The sequence below is a fragment of the Lissotriton helveticus genome, chromosome 1_1 (genome assembly GCF_964261635.1).
Source record: "Lissotriton helveticus chromosome 1_1, aLisHel1.1, whole genome shotgun sequence".
NCBI lineage: Eukaryota > Metazoa > Chordata > Amphibia > Caudata > Salamandridae > Lissotriton > Lissotriton helveticus.
Genome location: NC_136057.1, coordinates 1,259,672,311 through 1,259,689,874, shown reverse-complemented (window position 1 = coordinate 1,259,689,874; position 17,564 = coordinate 1,259,672,311). Strand labels below are relative to the sequence as shown.

At 45.3% G+C, this 17,564-nt stretch overlaps 1 protein-coding gene across 1 annotated transcript in view; it reads right to left on the bottom strand.

Annotated features, from left to right (window-relative positions):
* Positions 1-10,775: 10,775 nt before the first annotated feature.
* The window catches only part of LOC144763794 (laminin subunit beta-4-like), a 144,117-nt gene continuing 137,328 nt past the window's right edge, over positions 10,776-17,564 (bottom strand). Inside the window, exon 12 of the mRNA XM_078649743.1 lies at positions 10,776-11,122. Within this exon, the coding sequence (XP_078505869.1) occupies positions 10,983-11,122 (140 nt within the window). The 3' untranslated portion in view covers positions 10,776-10,982. The remainder of the gene's footprint in view (positions 11,123-17,564) is intronic.

The following is a 17,564-nucleotide window of genomic DNA, read 5'->3' as shown; positions in this document are numbered from 1 at the left end:
CTGACTCAGTCCATGATGCCAGGTTCTGCTCGGCCCCCCACTTTTATGAGAAATTGGAAAAAAATAGATCTGACCGAGTTGCAGAAGGCATTACAGAGATCCCCTCCTGTTCTGGGTGGGGACATGGAAACAAATGCGCTAGAAGCCCACACTTGGTTGGAGAGAGCAGTTGATAGTTGTCTACCCGCAACCAGGTGTAGAGGGAATATCCACCGGCCCCCAGCTCCCTGGTATACAGAGCAATTAAAATTGGAAAAAACTAAATGTAAGGGACTCGAGAGGAAGTGGCGTAGGCATTACGATCCCCATACCAAAGAATTGTACCGTAAGGCTAGGAACCTTTACCATACGGCTTGCTCCAGAGCTAAGGCAGTCTATATAACAGAGACTATAAATACTGCGGCCAATAAAGCACGGACCCTTTTTAACACCGTTAAAGACCTTGCCGGAGCAAACGTTATGGCGGCTGCACCCCCACTTACCCCTCAAAAATGCCAAGATCTTGCCACGTATTTTGTGGAAAAGATCGAGACAATTCTTGGTAATATTAATTCGTTAGAGAGAGAAGACGAGGAAGTTCTTCCCCCACAAAGTCCTGGAGGAAGTCGGCTTGACTGCTGGCCATATATCACCTTGGATACATTAAGATCTCTGGCCACTTCCATTAAATCGGGCTCTCCATGTGATCCCCTGCCAATTAACATTCTAAGCCAATTGGACGATGCCGCTTTGGGGATTATTGCTGAGACACTTAATTCCTCCATTTGCTTGGCATCTGTCCCGGCGTCTTGGAAGCATGCCATGGTCAGTCCTCTGTTGAAGAAACCATCTGCTGATCCAGAGGTACTGGCAAACTACCGCCCGATATCCCTGCTGCCTGCATTCTCTAAAATTTTGGAGAAGCACATCCACAGTGTACTGTCATCGTACACGGAGAAAAACAATCTACTCCATTTTACTCAGTCGGGTTTCAGGGCAGGCCATTCCACCGAATCTGCCCACCTGGGAGTTACGGAAAAGATCAGGGGGCTTTTGGACGATGGGCAAACAGTTGCTCTTGTCCTGCTCGATCTGAGCGCAGCCTTCGACACCATCTCCCACAGCAGACTGCTTGCCAGGCTGCGTGGGGATGGTGTCGGAGGTACTGCGCTGGATTGGATTAGATCATATTTGAGCAGCAGGACGTTTCAAATCTCGTCCTCACAGGCCCAGTCGGATGTTTTTCTGTCACCCCATGGCGTGCCTCAGGGCTCAATTTTAAGTCCGCTGTTTTTTAATCTTTATCTCCGCCCCCTTGCTGATTTAGCAGAACGGGTAGGTCTTGAATTCATGACCTATGCGGATGATTCACAGATCATTTTTTCCCTTACCAACTCAGAGTCTTCATCCCCGTCTGTACTGAAATTAGGTCTTCAGGAAGTCTTCAGCTGGATGTCAGCTAACCAGCTGAAGCTAAACGGGGAGAAGACGGAGATTCTTCTCCTAGGGAAAAATCGTGATCTGTGGCAGGACTTTCATTGGCCGCCCTCTCTAGGCACTTTCCCTATACCAGCAACCCAGGTTAGAAACCTTGGGGTGTGCATCGATGACTCTTTATCGATGAAGCAGCAGGTTAATAAAGTGGCTGGGATTTGCTTCACGATCCTCAAATGGTTGCGGAAGATTATCTGGATGCTGCCCGCGGATACCCAGAAGACCGTAGTCAATGCACTAATTACATCTAGGCTTGACTACGGTAACATCTTATACCTGGGTTCCAATTTGGCAGTAATTAGACGGCTACAGCTGGTCCAGAACTCCGCAGCCAGGCTGTTATGCAAGATCCCAAGGACAGCGAGGATCTCGAAGCACCTCAGAGATCTTCATTGGCTGAAGGTGGAGAATAGGATCAGGTTTAAAGCCTTGACCTATATGTTTAAGATCAGGGCAGGAACTGCCCCTAAATACCTGCAAAAATTGGTCAGGCCCCATGTCCCTGTACGAAATCTCCGTTCTCTTAGTGGAGCAACTTTCGTGGTCCCTAGATTTAAACTGGCCCGAATGGGGGGGAAATCTTTCTCCTATATGGGACCAGTTCTTTGGAACTCCCTCCCTTTAGCTCTTCGCAAAGACGACAATTTCGCCAGTTTTAAGAAAAATGTCAAGACATGGCTGTTTAATAAATAATTGTGGTCATTGACAGCTGTTTGCCTTTTGTGTTTGATCTCTGAGCCCTGGCGCCGGGAAACCCTTTGTGGGTATCTGTGCGCATTACAAATGCAAAAAATAAATAAATAAATAAATAATAGGCACTTGGTAAATACTCTCGGGGCTGTGGTCACCCCGAAAGGAAGTACTTTGAATTGATAGTGCTGATTTTGTATTGTAAACCTGAGATATTTCCTGTGTGCTGAGTGTACCAGTATATGGAAATATGCGTCTTTCAGGTCTAGTATTGCGAGGAAGTCTCCTTGACGCAACAGTGGTAACACCTGCTGTAGAGTGAGCATATGGAAATGCTCTGATAAAATGTATTGGTTTAAGGGCCTGAGGTCTAAGATTGGCCTGAGAGACCCGTCCTTTTTGGGGATTAGGAAGTATAGTGAATACACTCCCGTGCCCTGGTGTTCTAAGGGTACTGGTTCTATGGCCCCCTTTTGTAGCATGCTGATGACCTCCTGCTGCAATAAGTGTAGGTGTTCTGCGGACATAGGACGGTGTTTTGGGGGTATGTTGGGAGGTGTGGAGATCAATTCTAGGCAATAGCCATGCTGGATAATTTGCCTTACCCACCTGTCTGTAGTGATGTTTTCCCAGACTTGTAGGAACTGCTGTAATCTTCCCCCGACCGGTGTTACATGGTCTGTGGGCAGTGACAAGAAGTCACTGTTTGGTATTGGTAGAGGACCTGGTGGTGTTATTCCCTCGTCCTCTACCCTTGCTGTTATTGCCACGGTATCCACCGCTACTGTTTTTTTTGTAGGTGTTTTGCGTGTTCCCTTTGTTGTATGAGGTTTGCTGCGCTGAGCCTCCCCTTGCAGCTCCTCTGTTGCCGGGGCAACGAAAGGAGCCGCCTCTGTATTGTTGTGACTGCAAGGCTCCCATAGACTTGGCTGTCTCGGTATCCTTCTTCATTTTGCCTAATATTGTGTCCACATTAGGCCCAAACAAATAATCGGGATTCACTGGCTGATTAAGTAAAGTGCTCTGAACCTCATTTTTAAAGCCAGAGATGCGTAGCCACACATGGCGCCTGAGCATGACACTGGTATTGATAGCCCTGGCTGCTGTGTCTGCAGCGTCTAGCACGCATTTGATGGAGGCGTTCGATATTAACTTTCCCTCCTGTATTAGGAATTCCGCCTGTTCTTTATAAAGGTCAGGCAGATGTTGGAGAAGGTGTTCAAGTGTGTCGTAGTGTGCCCTGTCATACCTAGCTAACAGGGCTTGAGTATTTGAAATTCTCCATATGTTAGCTGCTTGAGCCGCTACTCTTTTGCCAGAAGCTTCCAACATTTTTGACTCTTTGTCTGGAGGTGGAGCTTCGGCAGTGGTTTGAGAATTAGCACGTTTGCGTGCATTGGATACTACCAAGGAGTCTAAGGGCAGCTGCCCCCTAATATATGTAGGGTCCCCTGGTGCTGGCCTGTATTTCTTTTCTATTCTGGGGTTAATGACTCTTGCTCTAGTAGTTTCTTTAAATATGTCCCCAGCGTGTTTGAGCACCCCTTTCAACATTGGCAATGTTTTGACAGATCTTTCAGAGGTGTTGCAAGTGTCAAAAAGGAAGTCTTCTTCAATGGGGTCCGCATGCATTTCCACATGGTGGTTGTATGCCGCTCTTTCAATTAATGCATTGAAGGCTGCCGTGTCCTCTGTAGGTGAAGATTTTACAGGGTACGCATTACTTTCTGGCGTGGGCTGAGAGTCTGCAGGATCTACAGCAACAGTCCATGTTTGATTTTGGTTATCCTCATTGTCCACAGGATAATTATACAGTTCACTGTCATCATATTCCACATCCTCATCTGTGTGTGAGGGTGAGTATGTATAGGTTTGTTGCACCTGTGGTCTGATAGGCTCAGAGAGAGTTGGAGATGTAGAAGAGTCTCTTTTTTTTTAGTGGTATTTTGTAGTGTTCAGCAGAAGTGTCTGGTTTGATTTTCCTTTTTAATAGGGTAATTGTGCCAGTATCTGGGTCCACATACAGTTTGAACTGTTCTTCTGCGGAGGGCTCTTGCTCTTCATGTGCTTGAGCTATTCTCCTTTGTAGAGCCATGTTTGATTGTGTCGGTTCGATCTCCGTTGTCGGTCCAACCGATCTCTTTCGCACGTGCACCGGAAGTCCGAATTTTATCGGTCCGAGGGTCTTTTGTGCTTCGACAGTCGTTTTTGGCTGCACGACTTTTTTCGATGCTGTGATTTGTATCGACCCGACTGTTTTTGCTTGGTCGAGAACCACTTTTGTGCTTGGCGTCGACCTCGGAGCTTGCTGCTTCGAAGCGATATGTTGCCTCGGCTCGATTGATCCCTTGGCCTCGACCCTTGTTTTCGGCTTGAGCGTTTCTGTTTGCAACGTCTTTGGCTTGTCGACTTTTTGTTTCGGTTCGACAACCATTTTCTGCAGTTGTCCTTTGTTTGCGTTGCTTGGCGTCGACGTCGACGGCCTTTAGCTTAGGCATGTCCCTGGGCGTACTGGCTCTCGGCTTGACAGCCCTGATATGCGCCGCTTCACTCTTGGCGGCCATTTTGCGTCCTTCGGTCCGAAGAGTGGGAACTCGATTAGTTTCGGTTTCTGTTTTGCTTCAGGAGCTTTTGGTTTCGATATTACCAGTGAATGGTAATGTTGCACCGATGGCTCTTGCCGTACACTCTTAGCCGGACAGACTTGCGGGGCTATAGAATCGATGTTTTGATCTTGGCTAAGGCCTTCCAGCGATGCCTCGACCTGAACCGTTTGAAGCGTTTCATTATACGTACTGGGCGCCGTACTTACGGTTGGCCCCATGTCCTCGCCGGAGTCGTCCTCGACCCTCCGATACCTTGATCGTCGTCCCCTACCTCGATGATGTCGTCTTCATCGTCGATGTAGTAGTCGGAGTCATGTTCCGACCCTTGCTCCGACTGCTGGTCTGAGTCCTCAGCTTCGACGACCTCTTCGTCATCTTCAAAGATGTTCTCCGGGTCAGGCGCTGGCTTCTGCATCGTCTGCCTCGCTGCTCTTCGAACCCGAAGAGTTTTCTTTGAACGAAACTGGGCACAAGCTAAGCAGTCGGCTTCATTGTGTTCAGGTGATAAACACTTGTTACACACAGGGTGTTTATCTATGTGTGGGAATTTAGAGTTACAATTGGGGCATCTTTTGAACGGACTTCGTTCCATCGACGAAAGGCCCCTGGTGTCGAAGGAAGGCCACGTGGCCCGATTCGACGCTGTGAGTAGAAAAGAACAGAAAGAAGGTTGTCGGTACCGATCGAATAACTATACCGACGACCCCGAAGGCCTTTTGGCCTTTTACAAAAGTTTTTTATAGATTCCGAACTCTGAGTTGGAAATCACATCCAAACCCAATGGCGGAAAAAAATAATCTAAGGATGGAGAGGATGCCCATGCGCACTGTAGTCCAGGGGAGGAGCCACCTATCTCGTGATACTTCGAAGACTCTTCCAGGACAACAATGTGCAATCATCCGGACCCAACACTAGGCGGCGATCTATGCACAGATATGAATTCAGCAGCCCACATGCCTCGAACACTTGTTTTTTATGAAACTCATGTGGAGTCCATTTATGGTGTCATTATTGGGTTACTGAGAGCGGGGTTGCAAATACTTTACACATTTGCCTTGGAGATAAGTCCGGTTGCTCGTGCCAAGCTACTGCGGGGGTGAGCTTGGGCTATCTGAGAAAGTGTCCTTCCTTTCCCTGACTTAGAAGCAAGGGTCCTTATTTGGCATAAGGTACCTAGCTCAGCCAACTAGAGACCACCAGTTCTAACAGCGAGGAAGTCATACAAATCCAAGCGTAAAATTTTGGAAATCATTTCACAAATTTTTAATACATTTTAGGTCTTTCCAACAGACAGCTGAAACTGTCTTTCAGAGGCCTCATGTTTCCAATACTGTACAACATGCATACAGTACAGAGAGAGGGCTTTTATTTAGCACCATTCATGTATTAGCAGTTAACTTTTTCTGTGAATTACCATTGACTCAATGTGCTATTTTTAAAGTTAAAGTGTTCCCTCGTAGGTTGCTTGGGGTGTTAAGTAGTCCACATGGTACGCTCACCAGTGTTCTGCCCTCCACCATCACTGTCTCTGTGCCCCTGTAAACCTTCCCACAACTGTGGTGCAGAATATGGCCCGACCTTCCGATACCTCTCGGGGCTGGGTGTACCTGGGGCCAGCACTGCTTATGGTTTTGTTTTTTTCAGTGCTTGATGAATTGCATCATAAGCATTGGCAATGCCAAACCATTCCAAAATAACCACCACTTATGCGTGGACACTCACTGTGCTCATCTTTCATGTTTTGTTTAATGAATTTTGAGAAACCAGTGCAAGATGTCTGCTGCTACCTATTACAAGACGGCCACTGCACATGTGCACACATGCTCAGTGGTCATCTGAAGGAAGCATAACAAAAAGAAATTGGCAAAGCCAACAGGTCAGTGCTCAGTAATGAAATGAAATGAAAAGAATCTTATAATGCGCAACTAAGCCCGAAGGCATCAAGGTGCCTAACAACAAATCCATAAAAACAAATTAACAGTAACTACGGGTACGCCCCTTGCAAACAACCATGTTTTCAGTGCTTTCCGAAACAGCAAAACGGAAGACTGAGATTTAATTTCACTGGGAAGGGTATTCCATAGCTTAGGGGCAATAGATGAGAAGGCCCTACCGCCCCATTTACTCCTACGGAAGCGAAGTACCACCAGCAAGCTCCTTGAGGAGGAGCGTAAGTCTCTGCCCGGTACATAGGGACGTAACAGTTTCTTGACATCCTCCGCACCCTTCCCGGAGAGTGCACCGTAAGTCAGGCAGAGCGTTTTAAAGATGATCCTCGATTCAATAGGAAGCCAGTGTAAGGCCTTCCTGTCTGCTGTTGCTGACGCTAGTCTAGGAGAGTCCAGAACAAATTTAGCTGCCGCATTTTGGGCAGTCTGAAGACGCTGTATCAGGCTCTTGTTCAGACCGGTGTACAAGGCGTTACAATAATCAAGTCGCGAAGCGAAAAGTGCTACCACCACTTGCGTACGCGCCTGAGGAGACAGATAATGTTTTATTTTTCGGAGTATTAATACCCCAGCAGGTAACAACAGTTCTGTTCACCTGCAAGGTCATGGAGAGGGTGGGGTCAATCAATACTCCCAGGTTCCGTGCCGACTCCGTAGGAGTGGGACAGGACCCCAACGAAGGCGGCCACCATTCCGGTGACCAGATGTTATTGTTTGGGGCAAAAACCAAGATCTCAGTCTTCTCACCATTCAACTTTAGTGAGTTGTAAATCATCCACTGGGACACTGCTTCCATGCAGTTCCTAAAGTTGAATGGTGACGAGTTACCCAAATGGGAGAGGGACACCAGGATTTGTGTGTCATCAGCATAGGAGACTACCTCCATCCCAAAAGATCTAACCAGCCTGGCAAGCGGGGTCACGTAGATGTTGAACAGGGTCGGACTTAATGCCGACCCCTGTGGGACCCCACATTGCACAGGCAGGGATGGAGATAGGAAATCTCCCAGCTTGACCCTCTGTTCACTCTGGTCCAGAAAGGAGGCCAGCAGACTCAAAGCCGCCCCTTCCACCCCAATCTTCCTCAGGCGAGATGTTAAAACCGAGGGGGACAGGGTGTCGAAGGCGGCTGTCAGGTCCAAAAGGACCACGAAGGTGGTATGTCCCTGGTCTATCTCCATGCGGATGTTGTTCAGTACGACCGTAAGGGCTGACTCGGTACTATGGTGCCTCCTGAAGCCGTGTTGAGATTGATCTAATAGGCCCGAGGAGTCAAGAAATGCCACCAGATGTTGATTAAGATGAGTCTCCAGCATCTTCGCCGGAGCTGGAAGCAAAGAGATGGGGCGAAAATTCTTAAACACCTCGGGATCAAGTGTAGGCTTCTTTAGGAGGGGTTTGACCACCGCACTCTTCCATTGGGATGGGAAAATGCCCTCTCTCATAGCCCTATTCATGATGTCCAACAATAGTGGCAGTAAAGAGTCTCTGCACTCCTTCAGGACTTTAAGGGGGCAAGGGTCCAGTGGGGACCCCGACCTTGTCTTATTTAAAAGCACGTCAAGCTCCTGATAGGATAGAGGCGGAAATTCTGACAGATTCATAGAGGTGGTAGAGAAAACCTCCTCCGAAAGCGGACAGAAGGGGACGGGCGGAGGAGGGGTAACGGAACTTTGTAGTTCAAGGTTCGAATAGATGTCCGCAATCTTCGAGTGGAAGAATCCTGCAATTTTATCACAGAATTCCTGGGAGTTTACAATAGGGTCCAGCATCTGTAAAGTGCAAAGCGAGTCCACTATTTTGAAAAGATCCCTAGGGGAGAAAAGAGCCATTGTCAAGTTAGCAAAGTAATCTTGCTTCACTCTGATAACTTCAACCTTGTACTCCTTCAGGAGTTTCTTGTGTTTGTTCCTCTCCTTCAAGTTCCAACTCGCCCGCCAAAGCCTTTCTTGCTTCCTGCACCCCTGCCTCATGAGCCTAAGAGGCTCCGAAAACCAGGGTGCAGAAGGTTTCTTTCTCGCAGAATAGCAGGGAGAAAGGGGAGCCAGCACATCTACTGCTGCCCTAATGGCTTTTGACAAATCAGAAGCGGCTAAATTAACATCCTCAAAAAGACCCACTTTATGATTTTGCAAAAGAGGGACCAATGAGGTACTTGTGATCTTCCTAAGGTTCCTCCTAGATTTGATTTGAGTAGGGACACCAGTCTTCACCTGCATAGGGGCGACCCGGAGCTCCAAGGGAACGGCAAGGTGATCGGACCAAACCAAAGGGATGGGATCGTCTATTTTGAGCCTATCGTCATTAGAAAAAACTGTGTCCAGAATGTGACCCGCCTGATGAGTAGGATGTTTGACCAGTTGCAAAAGGTCACGTGCAGCCAGTGAATCCAGAAGAGTCAAGGAATCTTTAGATTCAGGATTATCCAAGTGAAAATTTAGATCACCCAGAACTGTCAGTTTGGCAGATCCGAAGTAGGGCTCTAGAATGTTAAGAAGAGACTGACTAAAATCTGTCCTGGGCCCAGGTGGTCTGTACACTAGGATACCCACAAAAGGGGCGACATAAGGAGATTTTATAAGAAAATAAAGGGCTTGGAAAGGATCGGAAGGCTTGGAGAGTTGAATGGTATGACAAGAATGGGAAGACCTATAAAGGATTCCAAGTCCACCTCCCCTACGCCCCACTCTATCCAGTCTAGCTAAAGAATACCCATCCGGCACAGCCTCTACCAAGTCAGGTCCCGAAGACTCAGTGGCCCAGGTTTCGGTAAGGAAGACCCATGTGGGCTTTCTTGCTGTGACGAATTCACTAGAAGCGATGTTATTTTTCACTTGAGATCTAGTGTTAATAAGAAATCCCGTTTCCTTCAGGGAAGGAAGCGTAGGGGAGGTGACAAAGGAGGGGGGGCCCTGTAGCGCGCTGTCTGCTGTCTGCCCAAGCGTACGCGGAGATAACTAGCAAGACCGCCCGCCTAAAATGCCCACCTTATATGCAGGTCAGCGTGTCCTTATGGCAGCTGGTCTGCTAACAAAAATGGCGCCGCCAGGCGTCCAAGTCTCCCCCCAAGATGGCCGCAAAAAGCGTGAGGTGAATCAGGGGACCCGCCAAAAGCGCGGTGCTGTTACCAATTATAGTGCACGTTGAGGGACTGCGCAAAGCCTATTAAAAACAGGGTAGAATGAAAATAAATTTTAAACAATATAGCAAAAGGAATTATTTTAAAAACGCTATAGCGTTAGCAAATAGTCCGCCCTGCAGCGCGCTGTCTGCAGTCTGCCCAAGCGTACGCGGAGATACCTAGCAAGACCGCCCGCCTAAAATGCCCACCTTATATGCAGGTCAGCGTGTCCTTATGACAGCTGGTCTGCTAACAAAAATGGCGCCGCCAGGCATCCAAGTCTCCCCCCAAGATGTCCGCAAAAAGCGTGAGGTGAATCAGGGGACCTGCCAAAAGCGCGGTGCTGTTACCAATTATAGTGCAGGTTGAGGAACTGCGTAAAGCCTATTAAAAACAGAGTAGAATGAAAATAAATTTTAAACAATATAGCAAAAGGAATTATTTTAAAAACGCTATCGGGTTAGCAAATAGTCCGCCCTGCAGCGCGCTGTCTGCTCTCTGCCCAAGCGTACGCGGAGATACCTAGCAGTAGCCAAAGGTGAAACTTTTTGGCTGTGCAAATGCTTATTTTTGAGGCGGTAATGGTACTGTTAGTGGGGTGGAACTGATTGTCAATTGTGAGAATAAAACAGATGACAGAGCAATAAATTGGATTTCTGGGAGTCCAACTCTGCAGACAGGAAGTTGAGGGAGACATTCAGAAAGATGTGGTCAGAAAAGATGTTTGATAGTTTAAGAATATGTATAACGCTGCACAACGCAATCTAAGGAAGTCTGTGACCTCTGCTCTCATATTTGTCTAAATCTAATTATCAAAAAATATTCAAACAGAAGCAGCGCTTCAAGCGTTTCTAGGAAAAGTGACTTAACAGGTTGTTTTCTGTTGCACATTGCGTGCTGACAGATAAACATGCAACTGATGGACAGACAACAGATGTAATCATTATTATTTTATTTGCAATCACATCTTTGCAGCTTTATATATATATACTTTGAATATATAAAACAAGACATCTTAGTGCTTTTAGCAGCACACATATATATACAAATTTCATCCAAATCACAAATGACTTGATTGGAGCACTCTGTACATTGGATCTGTACACATGAGCTGTATTGGCTCTAAAGTCTTCTTTCGCAGTCGCTACACACCACATGTGGTTAATTCGCGTTCTCTTTTCGCAATAAAATCGCGATGCTCAGTTACTTCTCGCTCTAGCCTCATTAGAGTGTCCTCCATGTCTTGCTTTGTGTCATTAAGATCATCAATTTTTTTCTCCAGATCTGAAAGAAAAAAAAGGTAGAAAATGTGTGCTGTGTTTTTGTAAAGTGATCTTACGTTGTCTCAACCATTCTCAGATTAAAACAAAGCATATCATTATAACATCTTTTATAATGCTTGACTCACAAGTGTAATTTGGAGGCCAATGCTCTTGGCGAAAATTTTACGGACAAGAATCTATATGCTGCTTTCTAGTATGCTGCACGGATCGACCCTGCCATGGCAATGCTCTTCTCTCATTTGACCAGTGCCTCCAATTCTCTGCCTCATTTTCGGTTTCTGTTATTTCCAGTATATGTCTTGGCCTACTTCGAATTGCTGACAGAATATTGGTAACAAAATATGTGGACAGAATATCACGTTAGTAATATCGAGGATCAAAATATCGAGAAGGTAAGTACACATAGGTAAGTATATATGTACTATTCTTGACTCCACGTATATGTATCTTGATGATATATATATATATATATATATATATTCATCAAGGTACATATATGTGGAGTTATATATATTAGAACATTGGAATGTTGGGAGCTCCATTGAAAACAATTAAATGCTCCGGGCTTCTAATGGCTGGTAATAGCCCAGAGCTCCAACCTTCCAAACGGTTGACTTCGCTCACAGCTTTTGTTGTGAACAAAAGCCCCTTGGAGCCCGAGGGGATTTAAACCCCCTCGGGCTATGAGAGGCGTTTGTTTTTACTAATTAGAACATTCTGCCATCTGGGGTGGAATGTTCTACTAGCCTTAGAGCCCTCTATAGCGGGCTCTACCGGCCATCAAAGGTCCGCTCCCTTGTTAAAATGGAGCGTACCTTTAATGACCAGTAGAGCCCACTACGGCGGGCTCTAAGGCTATAGTAGAATTTGCTCACCTACAGAAACTTACCTTTACAATATTTTTGTACTCAGTATACTTGACACAATATTTTGTCCAGAATATATATTTTTCACGATATTTTGTCTAAACACACCCCTAATTCAGACTCCTACCATACAATCCCGCTCCCTTCTTTTGTTTGGATAACATTACTTTATAGACTGTTAACACAGGACTTACAGAATGTGACACATTCGTTCTAAATGCTGCTTTAAGGAAAATGTCCAAAAGTGGTCTCAAACAGCATGGGCTCTCACAGGGTGGACTCGACAAGCCCCTTGGCCTGTGACTCAAGTTCTAACGTGTTTCAGATGTAAGCATTTGTTAATCTTTTTTATTTTATAGAGGAAGAATAATGACTAAAGACCTCAAAAAATGCAAATAGCTCAGACATCACTGAACCTAAGAAAGGCAGTAGTGGCTGCCTCATAATGGGAGTGGTGAGGCGGGGATGAAAAAATAATACAAAATAAACACCTGTCGCTGTCGCAGCCACCACCTTTCCTCCACGCAGAACCGGAAGCACCCAGGCTTCCTGCATCTCCCAGTCAGTGATTGGTGTGAGAGGCCAAACAGGTGACTCAGGCAGGGCTGGGAGCCTGGGCATGTTCTCCACCGGGCTATGCAACACAGTCCGTTGGAGAACATGGTAAGTGCGCATGGAAGTTTGGCCGGCCCAATCAGGCGCACTTAGAGTAGTACAAACCACTCCTCAACCTGCTCTGACAGCGGCAAGCCTAGCCCCGCCCCACCCGACCTAGGTCTGAGTCCCGCATAGAAAAAGGAGATGATAATAACTCTTGTTAATACCAATGTCCTTTTCTTTTTTGCACTTTTTTGACTTAGCGGGGGAGTCGCCACTGAAGAGATGGCTTGCTAAGTAATAAAATACTGTGATAGACATGACAATTAGTCATTCAGTAGGGAATAATAATGAGTATGTGAGATCAGTTTTCTGAAATACACAAAACCTGAGTCACTGAGGAAATTACCCTAAGATTTATCTCTAATTAATGTATGATGGAGTGGTTATTTTCTTTGCTTATTGATCATCACACAGATGTCTTACACTGCCTACTACACACCCAACTTCAGACTTTGTGTACTTCGTTGACTTCCATTTTCAATGCCATTGCTATTGAATTACAAAGGAGAATTATGCCATTTCTCTTCCATCCACTTCTCTCGGTCGTCACCCAGAACACCCAGCAGAGAGCGAAAGGAACACCCAGTTTGCCAACAGCCTCAGATGGTGCCTTAGATGCCTGTGGTAGCAGCTACATTTGAGTCACAAATCAGATTAATCGTGTAAAACTGGTCACAAGCTCTGTCGGTGTGAGGATGACAAAGCTGCTATCCCTGGAAATCAGGCCACAATCTCTGATTTTGATAACTTGAACTAGCTGTCTAAGTCTTGGGTCAAGATCCAATCCTTTGACCTTGTCATTTCAATACAGATGGCTATGACTGGGAACCTGAATCACCTCTGGCGGTAGCAGGGTTAGTCAGTGCTTTAACACCTTGAACGCTATGGGGATTTTTCTCCTGTGCTGGAACTCCATGAACACCATTATTCATGACGAGCTGGGCTCGTCATCAGCGTAGCAGGAGGCTACTGCATGACGAGCCCAGCTCGTCATGAGCGTGGAAGGGGTTAAATGGACAAAAATATGTGCAGGTACTCATCAAAAGGAGGGATAGACTGGGGATGGAGTTTGGGACGGGCATAAGGGCGGTGCTAAAGGTTGAATAGTGGGCGGGGCTAAGTTTTTGACATTTTCAAGCTTTCTATACAAGAGATCTGCATGCATTGTTAGAATATCAGATGTATTACTCCTTTAGTTTTCTATACTAAAAACCATTTATATAGCACCTACAAATCAGTGTTTATTACTACCCAAAGTAACCCTTTTTCAGCAACCTTAAAAAATTCAAAGGTTGAGGAAAAAACAGTAAGGCTCTATATATATGCCTTGTTGTTGAATGCAGGTCCTTGCTGCAGCTGCACAATTAACTAAGATATATGCCAAGGATGTTAACTTGTGACCTACAGAGAAGACCAGGATCTATACAACAAAAGCAATATCCCACTTAGCTATCTACATAAATAAAAAAAATAAAAACATCTCTGATCTGCATGTTGCATGTTGTGCTTTCCAGCAGGCACAATGACCCTCTATGCAGTTTTATGGTGAGTGCATTACCCACCAGAGTTATTCATTTTATTGCTACTCATGTTGTCTCAATCTTACTTACTTACGATTAGTGAATTTGCTTAGCTGCAAAAATGTGAGCAATTATTTTCATTCTCGGCACTAGTGTGTGTTTCTGTCTAAAATGGAAACCAGAGTTGCTTTCCAAGGGACATACTTTGTATAACTTCAGTAAGCAGCATATTCGCTCTCTCGCTGCTACACGGTGAGGAATGTTGACCGAGACACCAGCTAAATTGCTGCTGGTGGCTCAACCTTTCAACTTTCCATTTTGTGTTGTTGAAAAGAAGTGGTGAACAGAGTAAACATGTTGCACATGTGATAATCGATGATTAAAGGTATCTACTGGGTTATCTGATTACACTCTGTGTAATTGAAATATACACCATTACAATTTACATTTGTTTTCTGTGTCTGTACTTAAATAACTTGTACCAAGGACCACCTGGGGTGCAAAATAGGAGAAAAATTCAGTTTTCCTGCTTTTGGCATCCAATCAGTGTGCAATACATTACAACCATGAGTGCGAGTTACGCGCATGTACCCAGTCATGAATTACATTTATTGGCTTTTGATAAAAATACAGTTGTATATTTCCTTGTGGCACGTAAGCACAGATGGTTTAGCGCTAGCTACCTGTAAACATCTCTGTCATATCACATGTTTCACTGGCTTCCCTCCTTCTCTTCCGTTCAAGGTCAATGAACAGGGATCAGTGAGTTTGGTAACAAGATCCAATGTTGTTTTCACATGCAAATAGGCAATTTAGTTGTGGAGCAATGGTTAGGGATAGTGATGCAAGCGCAAACTTGCAAACTTTTTGTTCTTTCCAGGCATATTGAAAATACCCATTGCAGGTAACAATATTTTTTTAACTGGAAAAATGCTTGTATGTGTTTTGTAGATGCACACTATTAAGTGTTTGACTTTTACATAGCGCTCAACATCTTGTCTTGTGATAGATGTACTAGCGAATTTGGGTTAAAAAGTCTAATGGCAGCAGTTTACATATAGCGATTTCTGCTCCAGAAGTGTCATTGCAGCCCTGTGTTACGGTGAACAATGCCTTTCACACCCTTGCCCATTGGGCTTTACAGCCTCCTATCTACGCCCCCTGTGTAAGAACAAAGGATAAACTAACCTTCGTGAAGCCACACCTCTGCTCTGATGACTTCCAGAGCGGTATATGCAGATCACTGTGTACTGGTGACAAGAGCAGCTGTCTTCTGGCCCAACCCAGGCTCCCACCGTGACTAAAAGTTGAAGGTGCTGCCGAGGTGATCGATGAACGGAGCGACATCTGTGTCAAAGCCTCGTGAGTACCGGTACCCTCCTGGCTCAAGGAAAAGTGCTGGTACTCAATGGGAGAAAATGAAAAAGTGCCAGTACTTAGTACCAGTGAGTACCGGCCAATTTAAAGCACTGGGTTTAGTACTTAATTTGAGCCGTGGTTTCCGGTGCTCGGCACCGGCATTTAGTTGTCAACCCGCACTTATGACAGTCTGCCACATGGTGGTGGTATTTGTCTAATTTAGAAATCAGCACAACAACAGTAAATAATAATTCTACCTACTTTAACAATAACTAATACCTCCCGCTCCAGCCATTCTTATAGCTTTGGGGGCCTGGAATATTCCGAACTGTTACCAGTGGCATAGCAAGGTCAGGTGGTACCCTGTGCTGAAAATTTCTTGTCACCCATGGCTTGACAAAATGGCACAAATATGTGTTCAAAACACATATTTTTGCCATTTTGTCATCCCCCTCATTGATGACACCCAGGGCGGCCTGCACCCACCGCACCCTCCTTCCTACGCCACTGACTGTTATATCTGTGGTAGTGGGATGGTTAGTAGTTGTGTTGGTGCTGTCATGGGCAATATTGGCATGGACAATATGTGGTGCAAACTGCAATGGCCTCCTGACAAGGTCCCCGCCATGTATACTTTTACAAATTAAGCACTAAGCAGGTTGAGACAGCAGCCTAGTACTGTGGACTAGCTCGCAGCCTCTAGCTTCACCAGGATAAGACAGCAACCTGGAAACCAGATCACAACCTCTATTGTGATTTGCGTGAGATGGTCAGCTAAGCCTGTGGACCAGGTCACAACCTCTGGCGTGATAAAACTGGATAAGCAAGATCACGGAATCCGGTTTTATTGGCTTGAAACATCTGGCTAAGGATGAAAAACAGATCACTTCCTCTGGCTCCATCAGAAGGAGACAGCAGGTTGTGACTGAAAAAAAGGTCAAACCTTCTGGTTTCAGCATGTTGAGAAAGCAGGCTGAGCCTGTAAACCAGTTCAAAGCTTCTGGTTTTATGAGCTTGAGATAGCTAGAGAAGCCTGGCAGCCAGGCCACAGCCTCTGCTAGTTTTTGCATCTATAGATAGCAATCTAAGCTTGGGTACCAAATAATGCCCCCTGGCTTTGTTGGGTCAATACAGCAATATACGCCTGGGGACCAGATCACAGTCTCTGGCTTTGTCAGGTCTGAGTTTATGTCAGTTTATATTTCTCCTTTTTCATATCTGTCATTTCAATTACATTTTCAGCATGGTGGCTTTAAATGTCCTCTAACAAAACTAAAATGAAGCGAACATCTCTAACTAGTATGTGATGTTTTATCGATCATACAAAGTTAATCAATATCAATAATCAAGAAGCCTCCATAGTTTATATTTTAGTAACTACTGCAGTTCATCAGAGAAAGGCAAGAAACAATTACTGTGCGTGATAAACTCTGCCTCGTTTTCATTGTTCTTGGGTTTTATATGGCGGAAAAGCGAACTATTGGATAGTGAAATTCACCAATCTAGACTAAAGGGGTGAAGTGCTAATGCTGGTTCTAGTCATGTTCACTTTTGATATGTATGTTCTTTGTTACTGTTACTGAAAATATATCCAAGTCCAGACTAATCACCCTACCTTCATCTCATTTCAGATCTCCATCCCCGCAGCACCCTACCTAATCCCAAATTCCCTTCTCTTCGCTTGGTCACTCTGAGCATCTGTTAACAAAAGCAGAGTTGGTGCTGCCAAAAGTGGGGAGCTGGAAGTGGTCTGTTAGGGAACAGGACAGTCAGAAATTAAAATAGGGAACAGTTGCTATAATCGAGATTCCCCAGAGCACTTTCATTTCCTCTAAAAACCCTGGTTGGAAAGAATTATTCAGGAAGGCAGTAAAAAAGGCTATTTTACGCTACAGTGCATTATTTATAATGATTGGGCTGGGAATAAATAACACGAATGGTTCAAGCGGTTCAATGTTATAAAACAGTGCAATATGAAAGTAAAAAAAAAAAAACTGCACCTGAGCATTGAGCAGACTGAGATTGGGCTGGTACTGTG